Consider the following 23448-nt stretch of genomic DNA (forward strand, 5'->3'; position numbering starts at 1 on the left):
CAGAGGCAATTTTAAAATTTCCTGATAATGACAGAGACTGAGAAATGGTTTAACATTAGCTCTGCTACATTTCTATGTGTATTAATTTGCTTCCTGTGGCACAGAGCAGTTTTAGCTACTTTTAAATTTATACAAATATGTGCAATAAAAACACCATTAGAGTCCAATTAAAGTGTCACAGCTATTAAAGTGTCCAGAAAATGAAACTGATAGATCTGTACATTATTTTTTCTCCATTTGTGCTTTCTGGGACTTTCACACTGATAAATACACCAGCAGCTATTCTGTTTGGGATCTACTCCTGCAGTTTGTTCAAGACAACTTAGAAGATGCTAGGCAGCTACATAGCATCAGAACTGTAAATGGGGAATTAATCCAGTGAAACAGATGCTATCGGGAAGTTTATGCCTTTGCTTAACAATCTAGAAGTTTTTTTTCCATGAATGAAAACACTGATTATTTTACCTTAAAGACATAAAGATGAATGACACCATTTTTAAAAATACTGAAGGCTAGCTGTCTTCCTCCCACAGCTAAATGAAGTCAGAAACAAAGACCACAGAATCATCACAAAATCATAGAATGGCTTGGGTTGGAAGGGACCTTAAAGATCATCCAGTTCCAACCACCCTGCTCTATCAGCTCTTTACCTAAAGTCTAATAGTTAAGAAACTCACCTTGCCTTTACTTTTATTTGTAATCTATACTAAGCGTTTTTCAATAGCTCACTTTTTAAAACAGCAACTGATTTATGAGTTCACACATGCACATGTAAAGAAAGAAGGAGTCAGTGTGCAAGTAGATCTTGCGTGTTCCAATCCTTTATCCAAACAGCAGAATTGCCTGGAACTCCAAACCCTGGCCACATCTACTTCCAGTTACTCCTCATATCCAGGGAAGTAGTTGAGTCACAAATGAAATTTACAGGCTGCCGCACATCCGTAGTGACAGTGCTACAGCAAACAGCATGAAAGATATCCCTGGCTGCTCCTACAAATGTCTGCCCAAGGCACAGAAATCAAGCCTTTCAGAGAGGTTGCTGCATGTGGTTATTTACTGTTGTATTTTACAAATATTTATACAAGATTTAGAAAATTCAATAAGGTGCAAAATTGTCCCCTTTAAGGTCTGCCAAAGGCAGCAAATGACAGTTTTCCATAATAGAAAGTATAAATCAGCTCTGAACATCACATTATGTAGGAGGCTCAGTGTGAGTACTTTGAATACATTTTCTACACTGATGGCAAGATATGGCCATGGAATACTGCCTGTTCAGATGCTACACACTCTTTACATCTATTTTGATCATCAAAACTAGCAATGCCTCAGTACGGCCATGATCTTGCTTAAGTACATTACCAAGTCAACCTTGGAAAGGAACATCAGAATAATCCTAGTATTGCTTAAGCCAGAAGAAATTTGACTGAACTGTTTCAGTATTATGAAAGACACTGAAAAAAGCCAATCTCAATACTCATGAACACCAGTCTGAGAGTGGTTCTGACTACACAGAATTTTTACACTATGGCATCTCTCCAGCAAAGACTGTGCTTGAAAAAAAAAACCCAAAAAACAAAACACCTCACAGTGACTACAGAGTGTTGGCTGGATTGCTTGGAAACTAAATAAGAGGAAGATCTAATAAATAGATCATCTAGGAAAAAAAAAAGAAAAAGAAATAACATAAAGTTACATATATCATCACAAAGAAAGCTACTCAATATTTTCAGGCAGTCATTGTCACCAAGAAGAGGAAGCCACTTTCCTCAGTCTTGATTTAAAAAAAACCCACCACAACAAATCAACAACAAACAAACAAACATGCTAAACAATGCCAGCTGGTACATAAAGCATAAAAAAGGACATATTTTAAGAACAGCCACTATGGAAAGATAGACAAAATATATTTTGTGTTTTTCAACAGTTTTGTTAGTGGTACACTTGACTTCAGGAAGACTAACACAACCAGACAGAGAATGTATTTTCATTTTATGAAGACCTAAATAATGGAAGCTTAAACAAGAACAGGCAATCACAACTCTGCTGCAAGGCATAAGCTAACCACTACAAATAGCAGGCAGAATTCTGTGGGACATTTTTGCCTTCATCAGAGGCATAACTGTAAAGGCTACAGCCAAAGGCATAATGTCAGGAGAGGTCTCAGTTGGGTATGATGACTTCTATTGTTGATACTGTAACTACAGAAAAACAAAACATACCTTTCTTTGACCTGCAAAAGGATAGATTCATTCAGACATGCAGAAAATTGGCATCAGAAAGAAATGTACACTCCATCCTGAAATGTCATGCAAGACCTTCAGACAAAACAGAAGCAATTTTATGAGGTTTCAGCACATTGCCAAAGCAAACTACACTACACTACAAACAGAAAGCAAACAATGGCCTGCCAACGCACAGAAGCAGCACAAATGCGATAGCTAGAAAATCAGAACTAAACCAACCCCTCATCTTCATAAAGGTACTTGACAGTTCCCCAGAGGATAACAAACAGCATTGGCACACCTGGGAAGAGAGGAGACAAGGTTGACACTGACATTAAAGGACAGGGAAAAGAACAGAGGACAAAACTCCCCCTACAACGATGTGCAACATAATTCACTGCCAGCAGGGGTACATCTCCTGATTATTGCAGTTGGCTGTCAATAGTGGGAAAAGGAATGTAACCTGTAAGTAATTAACATATACAACTTCTTTTGCTTAGACACCCATCTAGCTCCCAGCAGGCATGAACAATGAACAACAGACCATTACCCCCATATTTGGCACATACCATCTTTTTTGAGGAAATTTTCATGGAGAGGCCAAGGGAACTAATTTTCTGGAATTTCTGCTGGCCTCTGTATTCGATTTAGAGTGGAGGAATGCAGAGCTCTTCAATCCAAACCTTTTGCATTCACACTTCTGTTCACAGGTCTCCTGTATTGTATTAAGGTAGCACCAAATTCATGCTGTCTATTGGCGTTGGGACTGGAGTATACTCAGTTCCATGTACCATGATGATAGTGAGAGTATGGGCAAGTGTGCTTAGCACCCCCTCCCGGAAAAGACCCAAGTTTGGGCCTTTTCTATGGTTATGGCTATGGTACTTGAGGGGTAGCCACAAAGCAGGAGCACCTCACCTTGAGAAGAACCTTGGTCCTATGCTTACCTGACAGTGTACACGTTGCAAATGTTCACAGTTTATCTGGGGTGCAAGGGGAAAACACAAAAGCCAAACAAGCTGGCAGTTATAGTTTGTTTTACGATGTCAAAGGCTCTCAACAAAATTTTAAAGTGCATTTCATTGTTAAAAACAAGAAAGGTAACAGATTGTGTTAGAACTTTGTGTGCAGCACTGTGCATTTGCAGAAGAGCAGTTCCTGACAACAGAAGCTACAGGGAAATCTGATCTCTTGCAGACTGAAAATCTTCAAGCAACATCTGTACTGAGCATGAAATGTCAGTAAAAACCTTCACTTCATTGCACTGTATTCCTTCTCTGCAATCATACCAGTTAAATACTGCAGAAATATCACAAATGATAAATTATTCTCAATCAATAAACAAAAGTGGGGAAAAAAACAACAATAAAATGCAGCAAGAAAAAAAACATAGAACAATACCAATAGTTCTATGAACTATTCTACCAACATATACATCGAGTAGAGGTAATAGGCAGGTGGTTAAATCACATTCCACAGACGTATCTTATACTGGGAGTATATTTTGGAGCAAAGTTACTGAGAAATCACTCCCTCTTTAATATTGGCATAAGAAATTAAGAACAGGCTCGCTGCAAGTCACTTCCAAACAAATGAGCCTTTGATTCATAGAAACTAATTATATTTTAAATTACTCCTTTCTTAACTTTGCTGAGAATTAAGACACTACAATATGAAATTCATAGATTAAGGTGCAGGCACAAACACTGAGAGCACAAAGGCTGTGTGTTAGTGGAGGGAACAGATGCACTGAGTGATAATGATAATCATTTGTGGACACCTCCATCTTCTGGATACACCAGAAATCTCTCCAGATTTAATTGCATTACTTGACATCTGAATTAAGTGAGAAATTGTTATTATTATTGTATATTAAATGGTCCTAGCTGGGGAAGGGCTCATATTACTGAACTGCATCAGTATCCTGCTATGTAAATGTTATACAAGTTAATAGGTAGCATAGTGGTACAACATCCTCTGTCCCTGTCACCTGTGACATGGGTCTATGCTGCCTTTGTGTTGCAACATCATTAGTCACGTTATGGTCCTTTCTAGTAATATATATTTTAATATTAGACACCAACTCTTCGCAGTACAATATATATTCATGAGCTTTGAATATCAGTGCAATTTCTACATGGATACCATCTGTCACCTACCAAATTCACAAAGACCTGCCCTAAGAAAAAGGTGGCTCTGAAAACCACCTGGAGAACAATTTTGGCATATGGGACTGTATCTAGTTTTCCAAGGCCCTAATCAAGACCTGAACAGGAGACGGCCACAACAATCTTCCTTAATCCACCTCAAATCTACAGAATATATTCAAACAGCAAAAGAGCAAGTTTGCAGCATCTCTACAGTAATTGTAGCTTGCAAGGATCACTGAGGTTCTCCATAGATTACTTTGTAATCTTGACATCTAATTAACCTCAGTTAACAGGCTGAAAAGTAAATGTCATTCTAGCTACTTTGCTCAGGGGAAATTTGCCAGGCTTGAGCAAGCGTCAGAAGCAAATTCTATAAAGCTCTTTGAATAAAAGCTGGAGATAAATATTATTTATGAACAGAATCAACGTAGTAGTCTCACCCTGGGCTCACAACGCACAACACTTTCAGTACATTTGAATTTCAGTGCTGTGTTTCTTTCTCATGCAGCTATTCAAAGAATACCAGATATCTGAGAAGAAACTTCCCTTACTTGTAGGGTGTGCTTGTTTTCATCCAAAAAGCCCATTGGGTGATTTCCCCCGGTTAACTGAAGAAAAAAAGAAGTATCTGAATTCCGGAAACTGTAGTATCTACTTCTGCCTCTAATGAATCACATCTGAAGATGCCAGAGATTGCAGAAGAATTTTCATAACAGCTCTGCCATATTAAGCTTACTGAATAACTAACCAAAAGTCTTTGAACGCAGCATTGTGATTATGAAACCTGTCACAGATACTATGTAATAAGCATGCTGAGGGCTCAGCTAACAAAAAAATCAACTTAGATGACAGAAGACGGTGCTTCTGAATAATAGTCTACAAAAATTACTCATATTATAGAGAACGAGAAAGTAATAGATCTGCCAAATGAACGTCTTAACACTCCACTGCATAAATAAGCATCTGGATGCACTGATTTTCCTGCTAGCATACAGTATTCTGCACATGGTCAGGTATCTGCACAGCTTACAGAAGAAAAGAAAAAGAAAAAAGGTAGGAAAACCAGATAGACATTATCCATGCCAAATCCCAACAGTTTTAGACTGAATGATAACAGAATGAAGAACAAGTAAGAGAAGAAAATTGTGAGAAATTCTGCTCAGGGATTCGCCATTTGGCTGAAGTTTTCCCAGTGCTTCACAGTCCCAAACAAGCAGAAAGGAGAATCACTAGTGGAGCCATTAATGAAAGCTTCTATGTCCTGTGTGTAACTGCATGTAAACATCGGTCTCTCCACTTAATGGGTCCTTTATATTTTGGAACAGAACGGACAAGCTCAGGCAGTTTTGAACTCCACGAAGTAGCGGTTACCACAAAAGATACGAGCAGGTATGTTCCATGCATTTTTTCCTTCCCATACCTTGATGTGTAAGGAAGTTAATTCTTGTAGATACAGGCTATTGCTAGGTTAGCACCATACCATGTTTTCTGTGAAGGTAATTTCAGGGGAGAAAGATATGCGAGGAGCAAAAGTGACTCTCCTTACCCTCACATGCTGATTAGAGATTCTTCTTGATGGAAATTTGCCTCTGTAGGACCAGAGCATTGCCATCTTGCCAAAAACAGTAAAAAGAGCATATCCTGCATACAGTATTTTAGGAACAATGAATTTTTTAGCTAGTGATTGAGATGTAAGCTGACATCAATAGTTTCCATGTGGTGAGAAGTTAGGCCTCTGAGATGATCAGGCACACAAACCAGGGCATTGGTGCTGTCAAAATAACTCTGGTTTCTCATCTTTCTCTAAAGAAACCATCCAGGACAGTCTGACTTTATCAACTGCAAAAACATGTGATGAGGAACTAAAATTAGAGATAAATAAATACAACTAGATGAAGAAAGGGTACCAGTATGGAAGATGTGAAAAGAAAATATGCAATATTTTTATCTGTTAAAAAATAATACATGTATATACATGAAAAAGTTGAAAGCAGAACACTTAGAGCAAAGAGAAATAAGAGGAAGTTCTGAGTGATTTGTTTCTTACCAAGCTCAGCCTGGACACAAAATCCATTTTCATATTCTTGCCTGAAAGAGTTTTCATTGAAAATAGATAAGAAATGGTTAGTGTAAATGAGTGCATCCTCATGTTACACTGAGCACGTACTGGGTTTCAGAAGGAAGATTTCTTACTGGCTCTGTTCCAGGCAGATCTTCCTTGCAATTGGGATGTAGATTTTGACACCCTAGCCAGGCTTCCTGTGTTTAACAACCCCATTCCATCAGTGTACTCATCCTTACAGCAAGCTTGGATTACCAAGGGTTCGAAGAAGGGGAGTTATTTATTTTTTATAGCAGTTTCCCTGCTGCATGTGCAGCTGGGTGTAAAATTGCCACAGAAGCTCAGAGAATGTTTAGCTTTTTCATTAACATTTTCTTCTTAGTTTTTAGTGCTGAAAATTGTCTTTTCCTGCCATTCCTCCTGCCCGGCTGTCAAGCACAGTCACTGTGGGATGTTGCCATTGTTTTCCTATTCATCTCTCCTTCCCAACTCTTAATGCAAAGAGGTCCTGTTTCCAGTTGCTGCTGAAAGGTGCATACAGCAGTGTTCTGGCGGCACCACTCTTCTCCAGGGACTATTTTGTATTGCCCTGACACAGGGCTTGAAATCAGAATTAGGCTCAGTGACTCTACCCTTGGATTCAGACATGATGAACAATGCATTGGTGACCCATGCATCCTGATGAAGACCAGCCTGCACATCCCCTTTCCTTATTTTAAATTGAGATGAAATGTTCACGTTAGTTGTAAAATGAGAGTACTTTTTTTAGTTACGGAGCTACACAGATTTTTTTCCACTGTTAATGACAAAGTATAGCACTATTTCAATATAATAAATGAAACTCTTGGAGAGAAATACATATCAGGACATTTCTACGTACTGGTAAGCTGGACCTTACACTACAGTTTTATTTGGGCTTACCGAAGGAATTAATTCGTACTAGCTTGTTTGTTCTGAGACCTGTTGTTCACTGAAAGAAGTACAACAAGGAAAACACCACAGCCAAGCATATGGGCAAACACTCAAGTGGAAAAAAGCCTTGAAGAGAATACCATTCTACTCATGCATTAGACAGGAGTACGAGCGCAACCATACGCATTCACACTGGGGATTACAGAAGGAGAAACAATACCATATGGTATTGTTCAATTCTCACTAGCAAAAATAATGACATGAGTAACTCCCACTAAGTTTATAAACAGCACACGTACAACATTTTAACACATAAATATTCATCAAAAGATGAGTAATGAACAAATTAAAAAATCATCCCGTAAGACACTTCATTAACAGGACAAAGGGCCAGAGTGTCAAATCAGCTCTGACACAATCAGGTATTTTTTGATCCAGCTTTATTTTTACAGTTGATCAATGATTTCAAAGAGCAAGATTCTCTCAGCTCAAACCTTCTGGCTCTCTGAAGCACAGCCTGAGGCATTATCCTGAGGCTATTATAGAGCTCAAAAAAAAAACTGAACATTCACAGAAGAAAGGGAACTTGTGAGGGATCTGAGCACCCGAAAACTGGAAACACCAGTGAAGAAGCAAGAAAGCAAGTTAAAAACACTTTCATCTGTACCCAGAAGTTGTTAAAGACCGAACTGTTACCTTTCATAACTGATCTGGGAGCACTTTATTGGACTGCAGTAGCAGATACCTGCATTTGAAGGCAGAATTATTGGCAAGGTTTGCACGTGTGGCCATGGCTGGATTAGCAAGAAACTATACAGGTGAGGATTGAACGGCACTGGCAAAGCTTTTCTAGGAAGTTTGGGTGAAATTTATATATATTTAGTGCCAAGTTCTGGCACTACCACTCTTTTCCACAAATTCATCCAGAAATTTAACATACAGTAGCAAATTTTCCATTGTAAAGGAAAAGCAAAAAAAAACTGTCTTCTGTTTGTGTCCTCTGCTTTTGCAGATATAATTTTGCTTTTCTTCTTTTTTTCCCCTCATTTTCTTTTAATTTTCTCTCATGAATTCAATGCTTCAAGATAGGTCCCCCTCATCTTCCTTAATAATAATAATTAAAAAATTTAAAAAACAATGGTAAAATGATTACAACATACCTAGTTTAATAAAAGTGGCCTACAAAAACTCTGGAGAGGGACTCTTTATGATGGAGCTTAGTGGTAGGATAAGGGGTGATGGTTTTAAACAAAATGAGGGAGATTTTGATTAGATTTTAGGAGGAAATTTTTTAGTTGGAGACACTGGCACAAAGTGCCTAGAGAAACTGTGGATGCCCCATCCCTGGAGGTGTCAAGGACAGGTTGGATGGGGCCCTGGGCAGCCTGAGCTGGTGGGCAGCAGCCCTGCCCAAGGCAGTGAGTTGGAACTGGGTGGGCTTTAAGGTCCTTTCCAACCTAAGCCATTCTTGATTCTATGGTTAATTCTACGATTCTATGGTTATATAAAATGCTTTTGCTGCATGGTCTACATAAAATAATAACAGAAGACATGGACCTTCTTAACTAAACTCTCACCATGAAATTGCTATTCCTTGTATTTATTTATACCAGAAGCCTATACTTTTCATGTATTACTGTTCACTATAATTGGTTGACCAGTTCACGTTGAGTCATTTATACATATTTTATCAGTGAATTAATTTACTAGAATATTCACATTTGGCAAATCCACAGAAAAAGAATGACAGTCAAAGCAATTTAAATGTTCAAACCACTATCTGTGAAAGCATTTGCGGTATTTACTTGGAATTACTTTCAGCTTTTCAAAAGTCACTAGATTTCCACAAGGAAGGGTGGTAGGAAAAGAGGAATGAAGAGAAAGCAATAGAGACCCAAAAGAGATAGTTCAAAAATTAAGGTCAGTCCCAAATAGTAATGGAATTTTTCCTGACTGGAGAGTGAAAGAACCAAAGCTTTAGAATTTTTATAGAAGGCAATTCTGACTAAAACAACTGATTTTAACTCATCACAGTTCTTAATCTCAAGCATACATACGTCCCTGACACCTGCACTCTGATCACTCTCACGTGACATTTGTCATTGGGCCTGCTCTGCCCACAAAACCAATCTGAATGCTCCCTGCTAGCAGCCCCTCATTAGTCATCCCTATTGCATCCCTCTGCTCACACTGACAGTATGCTTCTATTTTTACTCCTGATTAAATGTGAGATACACCATTATTTTGCACCAAAAGTAGATGACATAACTGAACGAAACAAGAAGCTGTCATGGCATGGTAGTTCAGAACATCCTTTGCTCACCGGAAATGTGTGAAACCACCCATCTTTTGTATTAGGAAGTCGATGTCTTGCTGGAAAAGTACAACATGCTTGTCACTGCTTTGGGGAGTTTCTGCAGTGCTGTATAACCCCTGTGTTACGAACCCACAGCCTCTATGCGGCAAGCCTCCAGGAGCTGCACTGGCCCAGCTCAAACAAGATCAGAGATTAGGTATATAAAGAGAACAGAGTGCAGGACTTGTACTGGGCAGCCACTGGTGGACATAAGGAAAGATCAACTTACCCCAGCCAATACAGAGATACAGTCGAAAAATTCTCTGCTCAGAAAAGACTGAAAGTACCAGCAGCGTGTACAGATACATGCCTTCCACCAGAAGCCAGTAGTAGTTAGCAGCCACACAGTACTGCATCATCACAAACACCAAACGGCAGCTAAGGGATTCCTGTGATGGTAGAAAGAACAGCCCAAATGAACACAACAGTTGCAACAGAAAGAAAAGGAAGACTAACCCAAAAGACTGCTTGTACTTCCTCCTCAAAACGACCCATCACATTTGAGTACCAAAAGGACAGAGACCAGCACTATGTACTATACAAAGCAGGCAGACAACACTCCTATTTTCAAAAAAATGAAATTACTTGTTCTGAATTTCTCTTCAGTAAGTACTGGACTGTAATTTGAAAAGCAACACAGAAAGATGAAAATGAATAGTGTCCATAAGACGTGTAATCACTGATTTTTTTCACTTCTCCAAATACACTACTCTGCATCTGAGAATTTCACTATTAAAGAGCTGATAGCAGATACCACAATGCTGACTATTTTCCAAAGCAAAAGATTATTGATGGAAGCAGAATACTGTCCAGTGAATGACATTTAAGTGCAAAAAATCTCTTGGTTGACAAATTACATAGATGTGGGCAGCAGTACACTAGATAAACATGAAACCTGATTACCTAGTTAATGTATCCATCAGATCTGATGAAACCACTATTGGATAATCCATATCTGAAGCCTACCTTTTTTTTTTTTTTGGAAGGAAGGAATGGCTCACCATTCATTATGAATATTCCCAAAGCCTTCATTATATGTAAACATTACAGTCTTACTTTCTGTCAGCCCATATATTGTCAATGCAAAGAAGTCAACCATCCTATGAGATTCACTTGTGGTATTATCAATTAAGTCTTAGGCAGTGTCACAAAAGATGGGTACTAATCATACATTATATCTCTTTATGACCCCAATCCTCTATGTCAGTAGTAAACACTGTACCCATGTTCTAGAGACGTGGAATCTATATAAATAATGGAAACCCTTTTCTATAAAGATTCAATTGCACTTTGTTTCCCAAATATGAAGAGAAATGGCATGCTTTTATTATATTCACAAGAGCTGCATATCCTCCCTAATTGATTAGAACTATTTAATTAGTCTGTTCCTCCAACGCTTTTCTAAATGCTTTTAAATTTGCATTTCAATTCAGTGCTTCTATTTTTCTATCATTAAAAGATTATGAAGATCTCCAAGAATGACCAACTAATTTGATCATTATACTGGAAGGACAATCCTAACAAAAATGGTGTTGGCTTAGGAAAATGAATTCCCTCTTGCCACTAATTGAAGAACTGAATCTGCAGCTTGAGAAGAGGAAAGCATCATGCAAAAACCCAACTCGTTCATGTTTGTTACATTTAGAAGGGCAACCCTACCAGAGGAAAAGAAAATACATCATGGCATCATCTGTTTTTCTGCAACAAGCTCTGAACAGTGTAATCACAACTGCGTATGTTGTGCTGCAAGGTTCAGAGAAATTACAGAACAAAGAAGGCATCGTTTTGGATAAGCCTAGGTGTACAAACCGAAATTACCTGCTGTGATGCAGACACACCACCATGATGACTCCAATATCCTCATAACCACCACAGTGTCTGCCCCTACCTGGAAGGAGATAAGTCCTTCCCACTGGTGCTCTTGTGTGGCTGTGCTGTACATCCACTTCACCACTGAGTCTTTAATGAAGACAGATATAGCACGGAGGATAAAAGAGCTGAAGAGGTTCAGGTGAATATAATTCCTTGTGCAGTGAAGATGCCTGTAAAAATGGAAGGATCAGTCACAGTCCACTAATGGTGTAAAAGCTGCAATATCACAGATAGGACTGAGGTCAGGAATAACGAGCCCTGTTGAAAATCATGAGGTATCAGAGTAAATCCTGTAACATAAGAATGGCTGGGGGAATTTCATACTGTCTTTGGGAAGAGATCACTGTCATGGAGGAAAAGATTCAAAAGTGCAGCTTTAAGGGTGAAAGAGATAAGTCGCAAGACAAACCTTATTAAAACATTCAAAAAGTGTAAAAATAAAAGTGTTCAGAAGAAATATCTGTAAGAACTAAAACAATTCTAATTCCACATAATGCTGTACCTAACTCCTTTGAACTGGCCCCAGTGTCACTGAACAGATTTACTTTGGCTCAGGAACTGTTGTACACTACACCTTCTGGCTGTATTCAAGCATCCACTCCCCAACGAAAAAAATAAAATAAAATAAATCCACCTGTAAATTATCAGTTTGACAAGACAAAAAGCTGTATTCAAATTGCCTCCAAGGGGAATTGTAAGTATCTCCTGCATAACAAAAAGGAACACGATTTCCTCCTCTGCATTCAGAATTGAAAACCAGCAAAAGTCAGCTGCAAAGACAACAAAATTGCTACTTACTGAAAAGAGCATGTTAAAGAATATCAAGGGAAACTGCAGCCATGTAAGTGGCAACCAAGTGCAGAGCACTGCTAGTGCTTTACCAGTCTCTCCCCCAAACCTTTCTCTTCCAGAATTACAAGGATATGTAGTTTGCTTCAAAGGAAGCTACACTGGGTATAATTCTCTCTTCAAAGCTCAAAAAAAGTAAAATAAAATAATGCAGGTAGCATATGATAATAACTAGGCCAGAGAAAACTCTGGTGAACTTCAGGTTTATACATCTATTTTTATTGCTCTGTTAATGTGGGTAGGAAAATAAGCTTGGTCTTGAATACTATCAGTTATAAACTTATGGAAAAGAAGATTTTTATTTAAATATATATATCTCAGATAGAACTGCTTGTATCACTTTTAGGTCACTGCCTATTGCAAAACTTATATATAATTAACTTTCATTCTTGTTTAATTAAAATTTTATTTGTTGCTACACTTCAGAATTGCCATATATTTAAATCCAATTGACAAATGTATGTATACTATCCAACTGAAGATAATAGGTTGAAGTAGTTAGTATTCCTGCTGCAGTAAATGCAAGTTATTCAAATTGCTCAATTCATGGAGTTATGGGCCTGGTTCAGCTTCCATCACTAAAATTAAAGATTTGTCTTTCATTTCAGAAGATGGAAAATTGGACACTAGGGGTACATTACTCTCCTGAATCATTACAAAAAGCAAATACAGGGGCTATTCTGTAGTACAAGAACTTACTATCTCCTTCCTATTACAGAAGTGGTGAATATCAGCATTTTGGTGCCACTGAATTCAATTTCTATCCTCATTTGATGAGATTGCAAAATAAATGGGGATTAGACCTGTTCCAATCAGCATCCTGAATGCAGTAACTGCAGTCATACAGGGGGAGCCTCTTATGTTTTTGTTATGAGGTAGGGGAAGAAGTTATCTTCAGACAGACAATTCAGACAGGAAAACAAAAAATACATTGATGGTGTAGTGAGGCTCACAAACTCACAAAATTTAACACACAAAATTTATTTTCAAAGTCAGAAACAGATGCTTGTGCACACTTCTCCCATCATTGCTTTACAGCTGAGAGAAAAAGTGCTAAATAGTATTTCCACAAAAATCAAGGCATCAAAATTTCCTTTCTCCTACCAGTCATCTGCAGCAAGGTTGCTCCTTGTTACCTACCAAAACCATATACAACCTTCCTTCAGTATGTTTTGTTGGGTGAGTCCCACATTGCATAGCCACAACGTGTACAAATCACAGTTATAATCACATGGGACTCAGTGTGAGCATATCTACATTTCTGCAGTCATATTAAATCTTGGAGGAGGAGAAGGGATAACACCATGCTAGAAGGTGTTGCACGGTAGTATAAGGCTTGGGATACTTGAGCTTTGGGGATTAGACGCTGAAGGAATGACTGATGTTTTAAAATGCAACAAGGTGTATAATTACATAGGAGGGAGGGCAGGTGAGGGACTGCCTTGCTAACAAAGTGCTGCCTTCAGAGCAAACAGTCATTAACTGGCAACAAGAATTATTTACTGGGACTAAAAATTCTTAAGGATCAGATCACAGAACTGGGAGATGGGAAAATACAATGCAGAGGCAGCCTCATCAACATGTAATCGGGATGATGAGACCCAGATGTACACAGGATCCAGAAGCATGGCTGCATGACAGAGGGACTTCCCTCCCACACCAGAGTAGGTTTATGTCTTTGTGTTTTCTAAAACCCTCTGCTTAGCATTCCTATACCACAGGAAAATCTGGTTGGAATCAGAGCGGTACCTATTGTACTCAGAGTGAGAGAAGAGATTGTTTTGTAGGAAGCCGAAGGCTTTATTTTTCTTTTAATCAAACCTGCATAATGTACCATCAACATGTATCCAACTCAGGAAGGCTGTGCAACCCTGCTGTCTCTTCATTCTGAGGTACTCTGTGCAGTGTGTTGGTGCATAACTGGATGAAGTCAGTATGCTAAGTGATAGCAATGTATTTGACAAAAACTTTACAGATTTCCATTTTAATTTATCTTCTATATAGCAAAAGAAATAAGAATTTCTGAAAGCTCTCCAACAAGAGATTGTGGCAAAAATCCTTCTCTCCATTGAAATACACCCCACACAGGCCACACCTGGAATACTGTATTCAGTTCTGGGCTCTCCAGTTCAAAAAAAACCCACAGGAATCTCTAAGAAAGAGTCCAGCAGCAGGCCACAAAGATCTCTGAATCATAGAATCATAGGATGATTTGGGTTGGAAGATGATAGCCTGAAAGCATCTCCCATATGAGGAAAAGCTGAGGTCTGTTCAGTACAGAGAAGAGAAGGCTGAGGGGCGATCTCACTGCTGTTTATAGATATTCAGAGTATGGGAGTCAAATTGACAGTGACAGACTCTTTGTACTAGCGAACAACAGAACAAGGGGCATCAGGCAGAAGCTGGAGCATAGCAAGTTCCATACAAAACTGAAGAACTTCATTACTATCAGAATGACGGAACACTGGAGCAGGCAACTCAGAAGTTGTGGAATCTCCTTCTCTGAAGATATTCAAGACCAATCTGGATGTCTTCCTGCAAGACTTACTTAGGAAACCTACTTTACCAGGGGGACTAGATGATCCCTAGAGGTCCCTTCTAACCCCTACAATTCTGTGATTCTGTGATTAGGAAATGGAAATGGGCAAGCTGAGGTTTATGCTCTATGTAACTCTATGCAAGGCAGAATGAAAATGCCTCTGCTAAATGTCCTTTTAAATCCCAGACCCCCATCACCAAGGCAACAACATAAGAGAATACTGGAACCTCTCTTTTTTCTTCTCTCCTAGTGGGGTCTTAATTGAAATAAAAAATATAAAAACAAAATATTTCAACTAATAAAAAGCATATCTATACAATCCAGCAACATCACAAAAGCTTAGAAATTTTGCTTACATTTTGAGAAGAAATGAAAGAACAAAAAGGCAACGAAGAAATAAGGCAATAGAAGGAGGGTAAAATCAAATGTGTATGTCAGCCTGATACAATCATACAGAAAAACACTTCTCCACTCTCCAGAGCTTCACCAGTTACCTGAATCCAAGAAGAATGGCAGTTGCAATTACAAGGGCAGAGAAGGAAAGAGCATATCCAATGGTGTATATGATGGACAAATTCAGGAGCTGTTCTTCCGGTGCATCCTGAGAGCACATAAAGGAGAAAAAAAAAAATAGAGGGGGGAGGGATAAACAGAGCTTATGGGCTTCAGTTCTTTTTACCCAGTTGCTTTTCAACTTTTCTTAACGATACGCAGAAGTCATTCTCCTATTTTTAAGTTTTAATGCATTAATTGAATCATTCTTCCACTTTTCCTATGTTTTAAAGAAATGAAAATTTAATCTCAATTCCCCTGCTGCTCCCAGGTGTTCAGTCAAAGAGTTGGAGTTTGCAGCCAGGCTAGAAAATAGATAATGCAGCATTATTTGATAATTAAGTTAGAGAGGCATAAATTACCACACAGGCACTTATTAAACAGATGGCAGAAAGAACAGACACAACTCAATTTGTCAGTGAAAATGGTAAGGCTTATATTTTTGGACTTGTACTCTTAGAGCCAATCACTTTAATGGTGTAATGACAGTGTTCCTTTGGTAATGTCTATGTTGAGGAATAAAACAAGCCAGGTCCCATTTGCTGACTATGAGGTAAAGTGTGCCTTGCACTCATGTAATTAAACTCCTTCCTGTCCCTGAATAGTCCCTCTTCTGCCTCAACTACACTGCCTCCTGGGAACAAGCTGAAGACCACCTCATACCATGAACTATGTGTTAGAGCACTGCCTGAAAGGGAACAAGGTGATGTAGCAGCAGGAATGCTCACACCTTGATAGCCTCTTTCTCTTCAGATTTCCTATTGAAGACGCACCCTTTTAGACTCTTGCTTGAAAGTGCTGGCCAAAATCTTTAGGGAGAGAACTGTCTGAAAAGCTACATGTGGGTCTGAAATATAGTACAGGCTTTGATGCTTGGGCTCTCAGGCATATTTATGTTCTCTTTTACTTCCCTACTTCAAGTTGCTGATTATGCAGCAGTCTTCCAAGACCTGTGGTGTACAAAGGAATATATTCCTTGTACTTCAGAAATAAGTACAGCTATTCAGATGTATTTTGTGAAGCCAGAAGTATTTCAAGTGAGCAAACAGGCTGTTCCTCAGGGATTTGCTAAGTTAAAATTTTAGAAGGAATGATATGAGAGCTATTTTATGAAGACAAAAATAAGATTTCTTCAAGATCAAAGCACAGACAAACTACTGAGACCTGACAACTAAAAACACCTACACAGATCAAGCCCACAATTCATACCTAAAGAAGACACTGTCATTTTATAAGGATTCACTCACAAACGTTTGGAACTGTGTTTAACAACAGTTGTGACATGGTATATAGTAAATTCATCAAAACAACCTCCTGTCTTCATGCACGTGATGCATAGATCACACAGTGTAAGGTTACTGGGGGCTCTGTATACATTAGCTGGAAAAGCAAACACGGCTGTTCACATTCTGGGTTCTGACATGAAGCTTTTCAAAATCCAAGCTAGCTCATGGGACCTTGGAGGTAGGTGCCAAATGACTACGTGTTGCCACTAGCTATCACTCCTCTTGGCATGTTCCAGCACAGGTCTGGAAAAAAACACAGTGGCAAACAGGGAAAAGTTAAATGATCAAACTTACATTGGGTGGTACACTAAAGTGCTGTGCAGAGATGCCCAGAATGTGCTACTGATATGGAATAAGACTGAAAATTATAGGGAAATGTTAGATTTTACACAGTTGGAAAATCAGAAATTATCTCTTATCCCATTTCCTTTTAGTTTGCAGTCATCTACTCCTTCTAAAGAAAGAGGTATTGAGTTCCAGGAACTCCAGGAGGCACTCTGCCTGTGGAACTGAGGAATTTCATATACTGGAACTGTTTTGGCTGGGTATGCACAAATTCTCAGCATGCTGGGACAGAGAGCAAACTCAATTTATATGAGAAAAAAGATCACCCTTGGAGGCTCACAGCTGTGATGGCATTACATCATGGGTACGCATGCAGTGCACTAGCTGACGCCAGTGGCTGACCAAAATCCCTTGGAAACCTCTCCACTCTTCTTTATTTGGTGCCAGGTGCCTCAGCTCCCTGCAGAGTGTAAAGCACTAGGGCAAGAAAACAAACTGACAAGCCTATTCCACAGCCCATGTCAAATTTAGGTTAAAAACAAACAAACAAATTCCACACACAAACAAAAAGCAGGAATTACCCTTTGCCCAGAGCTGAAAAACAAGTGTTCATCTTAATACCTGCTTATGAGATGGAGAACACAAACAGTAATTTTATCCCACCATTGTTCTACCAAAGGAAGGAAAAGGGATAATATTAGGTAACTTCTGTAATGAGAGCTTATCCTGGTTAGATAAGACCACTCACTGACTCCCTCAGAAGTGTTCTGTACTGCAGCCAAGACCCTCTAGTTTACTTCTCCGGGTTGTCTCACCTACGTTAACCCTGGGCTCATCTGCCTCACTCACTGCCTTTGTTGAAGGGGAGATACCTGACATCAGATACTGTTAGACTTCACCAAGTGAGGCACTCAGGATGAGTTGAAAACAATTACTGATGCATTTGCAACAGTTATTAGTTTTTCCTCTGTTGTTTAGTCCTAAAAACCAGTAGCAGCCAGAGACACTCTTACCTGGTCAGAAGCCTCACATTCTGTAAGGTTCCTCCAGGGCAGAGTGGAGTTCTCCTTCAGCAGCCAGGTACCCTCAGGAGTGCAGAACCGGTACACCTGCCCATGCAGCACTGCCAAAAACAAGAGGGGACACAGGGTCAGCTGAGTGAGAGCACACATGCAGGGAGGCAAGGCTGCAACCTTCCCTCCTCAGCAACAGCTTCCTCAGTTGGAAAGGGCATGGCAGCACAACTGCAGGAGCATTTTGCCTGCTCCCTGCCCATCAGCACTGGTGCTGTCTGGTCTCAGGTCTATTCTGAAATCACTCAGACCTCTGAATAGAGAAACTTCAGAACAAGTACGTTAATACAAGCTTCCCAGAATGCAGCTGTCTAGGCAAACATCTGCGCTACATAATGAAGCCACAAATTGCTGCTTAAACTATCCATGTAGTCTTTTTATTCCTTCTGTCTACATATTTGGATAACAAAATCGTCAATAAATGAAATGTCTTTTTAAAGCAGTTAGCAACTTGATCTTGTAAAAGCAGGTATGATGAAATGGCTTATAATAAAATTACATCAGACTAAAGCACTGAAACAGGAGTACAACGGGTAAGGAGATCTGAACTTTAGCACATGAAAGTATCTGAAGCCTAATATTCTTACTGCAAAAGGAGAATCTCCATTCTTTGATTGGATGCTGAGGGAAACATTACATCCATTTGTGACCCACTTTAATTCTACAACTTTTTAATATTGATAATAAGAAATTGTACTGTATATTGAAGAGTGATAAATATTGGACAACAGAAAAATTTACTGTATAGATTATTATTATAATGACAAATTAAGTTTCTGCACTTGCTATGAGACAAAGATGCTAAAATTCATTTAGATACATTAGTTATCATCATCTTACATAGATCAGGCCCCCTAAATTAAGCATATAAAATTATTTTCTTCTAATTATGTCATGTAGTTTAAAATTAATGACCAAATATCAGTCAATTAAGAAAAAGAAAAATGTTTTTTTTTCCCTTCAGTATAAAAAAGTATTTTGATTATGATGAAGTGATGATTTTTTTTACTATTCTAATGGATCTCTTTGTACGAGACAATTATTTCACCAACGAAAACTGTGCGTATTTTATAATAAGATGACTGGAGAGTACTGGAGAGTAACTGTTATGTTGGGCAGGAGAATTCTTGCCATATCTAGGGATCACAAACAAACTAGACAGAAGGCTGCTATGGACTTTCAGGTAGCAGCAAGCCAGCTGCACCAGGCTGTTGGTGCAAGTCCTTTAATCCTCTGCAGCTGGTCATGTCCAACACCAGCACGATGCAGAACCTGGGAGGCAAACCCAGACCATAAGACCCTGCCATCTTAGTATGCCTTGTCATCTCTTGTCAGAGATGTTACTGTGACTTAGTGCTCTTCCCTGGTCTTGCCTCATTGGAGAGAGGAGCAGAGAACAGTTTCTGTGTCATAAACCACTTTGGTATGTCTGCACAGTAACCGACAACAGCTCTAAGTGGTGATTTTTAGATCTTGCTATTAGATGAAGTTTAGATTCAAACTGATAACATCACATAAACTAAACTATCATCTTTGCTGAGTGAAAGCAGTATCAACTAATTTAAAAGGAACCTGTAGGGTTTTCATCAGGTACATTTTGATCCACAAATATCTTAAAGAAAGTACCACAAATATCTTAAGGAAAACAGATGGTTTGCAGTAAAGCTCTCTAATCCTAGAAGTATTCTTACAACAATTTTTCACATGCCGTGATTCTCTCTCTAATAGTTGGCAGATGGCAGAGATCTTCAATATTCTACACCGATAAAGGGAAAGTTCCCATGCGTATTTTCTTTATGCAGGGGCCTGATTCAAGACACCAGCAGTTTCACTTCCTTCAGCCTTCACATGAAGCCTTGGCTAAAAAAGATCAGTTAAAACTACATAGAGGCAAACTGGAAGCAATATGCTTGAAAGACATTCAGGTGTCATGATAGAATGGAGCCACACACAGCCTCCCCCTCAACTGGTGAGCAGTTTTAGCTTCTTACTTGGTTTAGTCAGAGGTGATTCACATTTGTCCACGTCTGAATTCTGTCGTGACTCAGGCCCTCTTACTTTTCAGGCAATGCAAATAGCAAATGTACACAATCAGCTCTAGTTTGAGTAGATAAGCATGAACAAACCTTCCAGAAGATTTGAGTAGTTACTGCCTCCCTGTTCTCATACAACATTCTTTTCCTGTATCACAATGCCTTTTGTTACCATACAGACAGTGTCTTAACTCACACCAATTATTACATTCTATAATTGATATCACACTCTACAATGAAAATAAATAAAAACTATTTCCAGTATATGGGGAATCTGATTTTATTTAACTTTTAAATGAATGCATTAACTGACAAAGATGTATAACCTTTAGAATAGAAGCTTAATGAAGCCAGTTTGTTTGTGAAGTGTCAATCACATCTCATTAGAATTACAAGTTAAAATGTGGATGGATGTCCAAAACTCAAACACTCTGTAGACCGATAAAAGACAGAGAGGCTAAGAGTTAACACTGAAGTTAAAATCATCAATCTATATTATTCTCCAATGAGTCTGTAAATCAAAATAAACGCTATGCCCAGCTAAACACAGGGAAAATGTTATCACATGGCAGAATGCTCACAAACACTTCCTTGCCAGACTCCTTGTATTAGAAATAAAAGCAAATTAAATGATTTATCTGCTTAAAACAACCTGATCTGCCTTTTACAACAACACTGTATCAAGGTCAGCATGAGATTACTCACCTAATAGTCCCTCAGGATAAACTGAAACATTATTCATTGTAAAAACAAATTACAACATGTCCTATTCAATCACTTCTATTCAGGCAGACAGATGAGAGTGAGGAAAAAGGACAAGAGACCGAGAGTTTTGTCTAGCAGTTCTGTGTCAAGAATTACAGAACTCTTTTAATATACCTTCTTTAATTCAAGTAAATGTTTTGGAAAAGGTAATAATTTAGTCCACTAGAAAAAAAAAAAAAAGGATTCTGTAGTATACAGGCATCACAACAGTCTTCCATCAGATTAGTTTGCTCCTAAAGTGAGAAAAATGCCCTTTCATGGAGACTCTGGGAGTTTGCACCTCCTAACAGTTCTGTTATCAGTTGTGATCTGACCACTGCTCACTTGGAAGGAGTCATCTTTGCCTGTAAACAGTGTCACAGAAGCATCATTTAGCCCCCATCCTGGTTTCTCATTCAGCAAACACATCCTAAACCCAAGACCTGTAAGCCCGCAATATGGCAAGAGGGAGCCTGGACATGAAGCTTCCAGGGAGCAAGAAGAGATCCAGTCTGCACTACTGTCCAAGAATCACATTTATCTAAATGTGTTTATGCTGGGCTCACTGCCACATCATCTGAAATTATATTACCTCAACAGGCAATTTAACTACAAGTATTTTATTTAGTACCCCTTCCCAATACTCCTCCTCTCTCAGTATATTAGTCATTCAACTTCTTCGTTCTAGCGATGATAAAAGCAGTGACAAAGCTATGCCTTGCATTTTGTCTTGAAGGCAGAAAAGCTGATGGTCACTTCAAGTTTTTACAGCAGGGAGAAATTCATTTTCAATTATATTCCACAGTCTGCGTGAGAGGTGGGGAAGCAGATCTGAATGCCCCTACTGAGAGCTCCCATCGTGCTACAACAGAATAATAAGAAAGAGTCACATACCCACTGTCCTACCAAAAAATGTGGATGTGAGCTTACACAGACATTAGAGATACTCTACAGGGTGCAAGGGGAGATGCAACTAAGTGCAGCCTATGATACAGGCTGCACAAGCTCACCTTAAATGCTCAGAAGTCCGCAGTGCCTGAATCTTGTGCTGCACTATCAGCAGTGAAAAGCCAATGACTTTTGTTCATGGAGGTGGTGTACTGCAGAGATTCTGCATGCAGATACATTGGAGGGGGGAGGAGGGAGAGAGGAAGGGAGTGGATTCCTCAGAGTAAAGAATAGGGGGATGTCACTTAATGGAATCTCAAGTCATATTTAAGCATACTGAATCAAACTGACAAGAAATCCAATGTTTTCTTAGACCACCAGCTCAGCTTCCCAATGAGCATTAAGCAGTACTCTCTCTCATCTGTTCACAGACGTTCCAAAAATGAACAGTGTATTCAAGTCACATATTAAATCCAGATTTATACAGCACAGAAAATTAAGCAGCCACAATAACTGTTCTGCAGGGACATTCACTTGTCTTAGTGCAAAGATCACCATCTCCAGCTCTGCAATATCTTGCCTCATGCAATACAAGTTCCCACAGTTAATGAGTCAATGATTCTGCAGAGGGGAGTTCAAGCTACCACCTATCTCACAAGCAGATTCTTTCTGCACAGTGAAAGAGTAGAAGATCTGTGGAAAAGGGATGAGTATACTTCATAACTAAAAAATACTTGCACACTAGTTGCCAATAAACATTGTGTGAGCAAAGTAGACCATGATAAATCAAAGTACTCATTAAGTCGTAACATCATATATCACCAGGTAGGAGTTAATATCTCAAAATAAAGAAACAAGCAAAAAAAAAAAAATCCCACAACATATCAGCCAAACCAAAAATCCCACCAAAAATAAAAAAAAAACAAACCCACATCATACTGAAAAACAAGAGTGTTATACTAAAAGGAGTTATACTCTGTTTCAGATGAATAACTTGTACTGAGAAAAAGCTGCATTGATTAAGCCAGACCACGATGAGACCTAACATAACCTTTTCAAATGTGCTTTAAAAAACAAGTCATAAAAATGTGTGCATGTTTGTGTGTATTCATTTTAATAATGGAAAGTGTTTATGAACTATAAAATACATGAAAAAGAATTAACATAATAACAGAAAGTTGTTTGTGAAATACAAGTATTTATGATAATGGTAAAGCTCTGTGAAGGTTTGGTAAGATACCAAGAGGCACCATTAAAAGTTTTACTCAGAATAAATAAAAGTGGGTTAGAATAAATTTATTACACCAACAAACGTGACTGAAAGTTTAATAGATATGTAAAAGTGCCACTAAGAGGTTCTGTGTTTTTAAGTTATTGGATCAGCAAGTTAATGTAATTAATAGAAGACATCTCTTTAAAGTAAGTTAAAATAAAGAGAAAAAAAAAAAGCAATAAAAAGTTTTCTTGAAAGGCAAGAAGAGGCATGGCTGAAGGCTTCCTAAAGCAGAGGATGGGATCCATTTAACTATGCCTATGATTCAAGAACTTACACAAAAAGAGAAAAAAAATAACAACAAACGAACAAAAAATAAGCATGCGTACAGTGAAAGAAAAACAAGCTAAAA

At 38.7% G+C, this 23448-nt stretch overlaps 2 protein-coding genes across 2 annotated transcripts in view; one reads left to right on the top strand and one right to left on the bottom strand.

The window, feature by feature from the left end:
- The window catches only part of KCNK5 (potassium two pore domain channel subfamily K member 5), a 369979-nt gene that overhangs the window by 114424 nt on the left and 232107 nt on the right, over positions 1 to 23448 (top strand). The window lies entirely within an intron of this gene.
- GLP1R (glucagon like peptide 1 receptor) overlaps positions 1 to 23448 on the bottom strand; it is a 73882-nt gene that overhangs the window by 11048 nt on the left and 39386 nt on the right. Inside the window, exons 6-10 of the mRNA XM_065735720.1 lie at positions 18099 to 18208; positions 15457 to 15563; positions 11591 to 11744; positions 9932 to 10091; positions 2463 to 2523 (exon numbers count right to left, since the gene is read on the bottom strand). Of these exons, the coding sequence (XP_065591792.1) occupies positions 2463 to 2523; positions 9932 to 10091; positions 11591 to 11744; positions 15457 to 15563; positions 18099 to 18208 (592 nt within the window). The remainder of the gene's footprint in view (positions 1 to 2462; positions 2524 to 9931; positions 10092 to 11590; positions 11745 to 15456; positions 15564 to 18098; positions 18209 to 23448) is intronic.

The sequence above is a fragment of the Cyrtonyx montezumae genome, unplaced genomic scaffold, assembly GCF_038088225.1.
Source record: "Cyrtonyx montezumae isolate F1298 unplaced genomic scaffold, pur_monq_1.0 scaffold_0, whole genome shotgun sequence".
Lineage (NCBI taxonomy): Eukaryota > Metazoa > Chordata > Aves > Galliformes > Odontophoridae > Cyrtonyx > Cyrtonyx montezumae.